Source organism: Pituophis catenifer, unplaced genomic scaffold (assembly GCF_029215685.1).
Source record: "Pituophis catenifer annectens isolate HBS135680 unplaced genomic scaffold, rPitCat1.0.hap2 SCAF_18, whole genome shotgun sequence".
Classification (NCBI taxonomy): domain Eukaryota; kingdom Metazoa; phylum Chordata; class Lepidosauria; order Squamata; family Colubridae; genus Pituophis; species Pituophis catenifer.
This window is the reverse complement of record NW_027256898.1, coordinates 7,425,929-7,430,954: the sequence shown is the minus strand read 5'-3', so window position 1 is coordinate 7,430,954 and position 5,026 is coordinate 7,425,929. Positions and strand designations below refer to the sequence as shown.

The 5,026-nt window shown below is 49.2% G+C and overlaps 1 protein-coding gene across 1 annotated transcript; it reads right to left on the bottom strand.

The window, feature by feature from the left end:
• Positions 1-959: 959 nt before the first annotated feature.
• On the bottom strand, positions 960-4,410 carry CPLANE2 (ciliogenesis and planar polarity effector complex subunit 2). Its single transcript, XM_070956139.1, has 5 exons — positions 4,203-4,410; positions 2,692-2,844; positions 2,321-2,445; positions 2,067-2,203; positions 960-1,209 (listed from the first exon to the last, which is right to left on the bottom strand). Exons 1-5 carry the CDS (start codon positions 4,408-4,410, stop codon positions 963-965), a joined length of 870 nt encoding a protein of 289 aa, XP_070812240.1. The 3' UTR covers positions 960-962.
• Between the last annotated feature and the right edge of the window lie 616 nt (positions 4,411-5,026).

The window sequence follows — 5,026 nt, the reverse complement described above, 5'->3', positions numbered from 1 at the left end:
ACAATCCCCAAACACACTCCCACCCACCACAAATTCCCCACCCCTAAACCACCCAAAAATCCACACAACAGACCAAATAATACTCTCCAACAGCTCCCTTTAGTTCATTGTTGAGTGCAATTATAGCTCTGGGGAAAAAACTATTCAGAAGACGTGCGGTCCGAGTTTTAATTGTTCTGTATCTTCTGCCAGAAGGCAACAGTCCAAAAAGATTGTAAGCAGCATTGGGAAGAGAGCAAATGATGTGTTATAAAACATGGAACAGATGGTATGATTGGCTGGAAAAGGAATCTAAAATTAATGGATGGTGTATAACAAAAGAGAAGATATTATAATGAAATGTTATATTTAACGTGTAGTAGGTATGCATATAAAATGTATTGATTATATGAATAAGTATGTAACAAACAAAATGTGTATGTATATAGTCGGCTGAAAGATAAATTGGATATTACTAAAAATGCCGGTATTGGAAAGCTGTAAAAGTGTAACTAAGGTTTAAAAGATGTAAACGTTTAATTGTAAAAACAATGAAAAAAATAACAACCACCTGTGTTGAATGTTGACTTGCTTAGGATGACCTGAGACAAGAGGTGGGGGTTTTTCTTGGGGCATCTGTTGGCCGGAGATAATTCAGGGCGGAGAAGCCACCCTCGTTTCCAAGTAGATGAGATCCAATTTGCTCTTACAAGGCAAGAGAATCTGGCACGAACCTGCAAATAACTCTTGGGAAGCTCACAAGTCGGATCCGTGGAGGCCTTGCCCTCCCAGGCTGCCTTCTGTCCCCTCTGCCTCCTTAATGCACTTTTACCACCGAGGGAACCCAGAATTCGGCCCGAGGGGCTTCCCTGCCAGCAAAGCAGGGAAACAAAGATTCTGATGCAAAGATTGGAGTTTAAAGGCCATTAAGGAGCTATCAAGGAGTTCCGCTGAAAGAAAACCCATGCGGCAGAATCAGGATTTCATGGAGCCAGCGCTTCTGGGACCACAGGGCTCTCCCCTCCAGAGACTAGGCCTGCTGCCACCTGGTCCTGCCTCCAGAGATGTTCGGCGAGCCTGTTCAAGAGACGGGCCACCTCAGCTAGGCCAGCGTATCCATCCGAGGGCTGCTCGCCGACGTTCTTTGTCCGCAAGATCGGCAAACCCCAGGTGTGGGAGAAAGCCGCCATGTCCGATTCCGTCACATCCGTGTGGGCAAACTGGTCAAACCTGGAGACGGTTGGTCAAGGAAGCGGAATCGCCGAGCGCTAAGAAGGGCACCGTCCGAGCCCATACTCGGTCTGAGCCAATTCTTCCACTCTAGAATAGGCTATGGCGGGTGTCAGCAACCCGCGGCTCAGGAGCCGCTTGTGGCTCTTTGGGCCCTCTGCTGTGGCTCCCTGTCCCATCACTGGCTGGCCCCGCCCCTCGCCCTCCCCTCCCAGTCACTCCTCGCCAGGCCTTGGAAATCCGAGAGATACAGACAGAGTGGAGTAGAGAGGGGGAGGGGGAGAGAGACATAGATACACACACAGAGAGAGATACAGAGACAGAGCGGGGAAATAGAGAGGAAGAGGGGGAGAGAGATACAGAGAGAGGGGGAGAGAGGGGAAGATAGAGGGGGGGGAGAGAGAGGCAGAGAGAGAGAGACAGAGAGAGAGAGAGAGAGAGAGAGAAAAGGAGAAAAGAGTTTTGTGGCTCCCGTTGTTTTTTAACAACTGGTTCTCTGCCTTAATGACTGGCTGGGTAGGCATGGCTAGGGGGTCATGTGACTAGGAGGGAGTGAGTGATGTGGAGTTGACCACGCCCAGCCATGTTTTGTGGCTCCTGGAGTTTTTTTTTCTGTGAGAAACGGATCCAAATGGCTCTTTGAGTGTTTAAGGTTGCAGACCCCTCTTAATCCTTGCAATGGTTGTATTTTAATCTAGTGGGGTTTGAAGGGTTATTTATGTTATTTCTTTGATCAAGGATCAAAGAAAGAAAGAAAAAGATGGATATGGTGAAAAACCATCTTAACAAGAGGCAGGCTGCCCCCACCCCTCCCCCAGGGCCCTTCCAAGTCTGGTGAGAAGCCCTTTAAAGGATACTTGGTGCCCACAACCATTCGGACCACGTCCCTAGCTCCGTCCGTCACGCGAGAGATTTGGTGAGGGAGGTCGAGAAAGGACGCGCGATCTGTGAAGGAGAACAAGAAGAGGACGGCGTCCGCTTTCTCTCTGCAGGCCTGCGGGGAACGGAGGAAAAGTCAAGAAGGCTTTTCCCAACTCCGAAAATGAATAGGGGGGTCTCCAAAGCGGCATCGTCATCTCCCCCATCTCTCCACCCCAAAACTGACTCTCACGGGTAAAACGTGGTCAAATTTTCTCAGCATGGCTTCGCCGCAGTCCCAGAAGGAGAATCTGAAAAAGAGCACTCTGCCGCTCTCTCGCAGTTTTGCCGGCCAGTAGACGAGGCTGGTCTGAATCCCTGGGAAAGAAAGAGTCGCTTCAGCTGGAGTCATCTGGGGAGGTGACTCCTAGAAAAGCCCCCCCCCCCGGCCTCAGGAGAGTGTCTTAGGGCTGTCTCGCAGAAGGATCCCCACCACCCCATTCAGTTTGTGGAGCTCTGCCCTTGCTTCTCCTTTAGCCTGGGACAGCTGTCCTGGGTTTTAGGCTTACAGGTGCATCCTTTGCCTTGGGGACAGGAGGAGGAGGAGGAGGAAGCGGGAGTCACCTGTGGTCTCGTGATGCACCAGGGGCACCTCCAGACCGGCCAGCTTGGCCACCAAAGCGGTTTTTCCCACGCCGCTCTTGCCAGAGACAAAGACCTTGTAACCGGCTACGTCGGCAGCCGCATGCGGAGCCAGCACCGGCCTTTCAATCAGTCCTGGGGAGAGGGAGAGAAAAGCTCCTTTGAGAAGGCCGGCTCTAACAGCGGCTAGAATTGTATTTGCACAAAATTGGAAAGCAGATAAAATCCCGTTGGAAGGAGACATTATAAAGAAAATTTTAGAATGTGCAGAAATGAATAGATTAACATTGAGAATAAAAGATAAAGAGGAGTCGATGTATTTCAAGACATGGGAAGATATTTATGATTGGTTAAAAAGGAAATATGAATAAGGGTATAGAGATAAAATAGATAGAGAACAGATGGGAGAAAACAATTAGAAAAATAGATACCCAGATGATGCCAAGTAAAAAGAGAAAGGGGAGGGGGGGGTAAAAGGGGAAAAAAGTGAGATATTATAAAAATGTACACAAATGATGAAATAAAAATAAATATTAATCGACTAAGAAATTGAAATGAGAATAAAGATAATTAGAAAATCGGGGCTGCTCGAATACCACTTTAGATTGAACTGAAAAGGGAAAAAACAACAGAGAAGGGAAGGAGTAGAGAGAGAGGAAGAAGAGAGGAGAGGAGAAAGAAGAAAGGGAAAAGGAGAGGAAGAAAGGGAGGGGAAAGGAGCAGAAGAGAAGGCTAAAAGGGGGGGAAGAAGAGAGGAGTGGGGGAAGGGAAGGGCAAGTAGGAAAGAGAAGGAGAGGAATGAAGAAAGTAGGAGAGAGGAAGGGAGAGGAGAGGAGAAAGAAGAAAGGGAGGGGAAAGAGGAGCAGAAGAGAAGGCTAGAAGAGGGGAAGAAGAGAGGAGTGGGGTAAAGGAAGGCCAAGTAGGAAAGAGAAGGAGAGGAAGAACGAAGAAAGGAGGAGGAGAGAGAGGAAGGGAGAAGAGAGGAGAGGAGAAAGAAGAAAGAGAAAAGGAGAGGAAGAAAAGGGAGGTGAAAGAGGAGCAGAAGAGAAGGCTAGAAGGGGGGGAAGAAGAGAGGAGTGGGGGAAAGGAAGGGCAAGTAGGAAAGAGAAGGAGAGGAAGAATGAAGGAAGCAGGAGGAGAGAGAAAGGAGAAGAAGAAGAAGAAAGGTTGGGGTAAAAGTAAAAGGTAAAAGAGCAGCCCCGAAAAAGTTAAAATGAAAAATGAAAGTTAATTTTGTTTGTTTAAAAAATCAAAAAGAAATCAAAAAGAAAAGAAAAGAAAAATGAAAGTTCAAAGATAAGATGAATGAAAAACGATGGATAAATGAATGTGCGTGTAAATGTGTTTATGAGAAAAATAAAAAGAAAAAACTTAAAAGAAAAAAGAGAGAGAGAGAGAAAAGACCGGATCGCTCTCTCGCTAGCGGGGTGATCCTTTGCCCCGAATCCCGGGAAGCGCGGAATCTCCCGGGGATTTCAGCCTAGCGACCTCACCGAAGGTTCGGCGCTGGGTCCGGCGCAAGAGCGCGCCCGAGTAAACTCTGCCTTCCTCCGTGCCGTGCCAGTCCGGGTCGATCACGGATCCCGGGCGGACGATCATCCTCGCCCTGCGGGGAAAAGAAAAGGACTCGGCTTGCGCCAAGGCTGCGCCGCAGAAGGGTTGCCGATCCAGCGCTAGGATCGCTCCCCTTCCTTCGCGCATGCCCGTACCGGCCACTTTCGCTTCTTCCTCCCCTCCCTTTTTTTTTTTTTGGAGTGACGTCAGATCGGTGTGGCCCCGCCCCTGGCAATCCTGGCACTGGGGACCCAGGTGTAATCCGAGGATGCTGGACAAAGCTGGAGATTTTCTTTCTGCCAACGCAGCATCTCCTGCGGCGGGGCTACGCCGGTTGCCTCGCTTTTCCGTATAAGGAAGGACGTCCCTGCGTCTAGAGGAGCCTAATGGTGGCAGGAACTGGGCAATGGCCAGTCTAGTGGAGAGAAGGACCAGGGGAGACAGGATAGCAGGCTTCCAATATTTGAGGGGCTGCCCCAGAGAGGGGGGGGGGGGTCACGCTATTTTCCAAAGCACCTGAAGGCCAGACAAGGAATAATGGATCTTGCAAAAGATTCAAAACCTAGAAATAAAGGTAGAAATGTTCTGACGTTGAGCGCCATCAACCCGTGGAACAGAAGTTGTGGGAGCTTCATCGCTGGAAGCTTTCAAAGAGACTGAGCTGAGCACCTGTCAGAAATGGTGACAGGGTCTCCTGCTTGGGTGGGTGGCGGGTTGGACTAGATGACCTCCAAGGCCCCTTTTAACTCTTGTTAAATCTGTT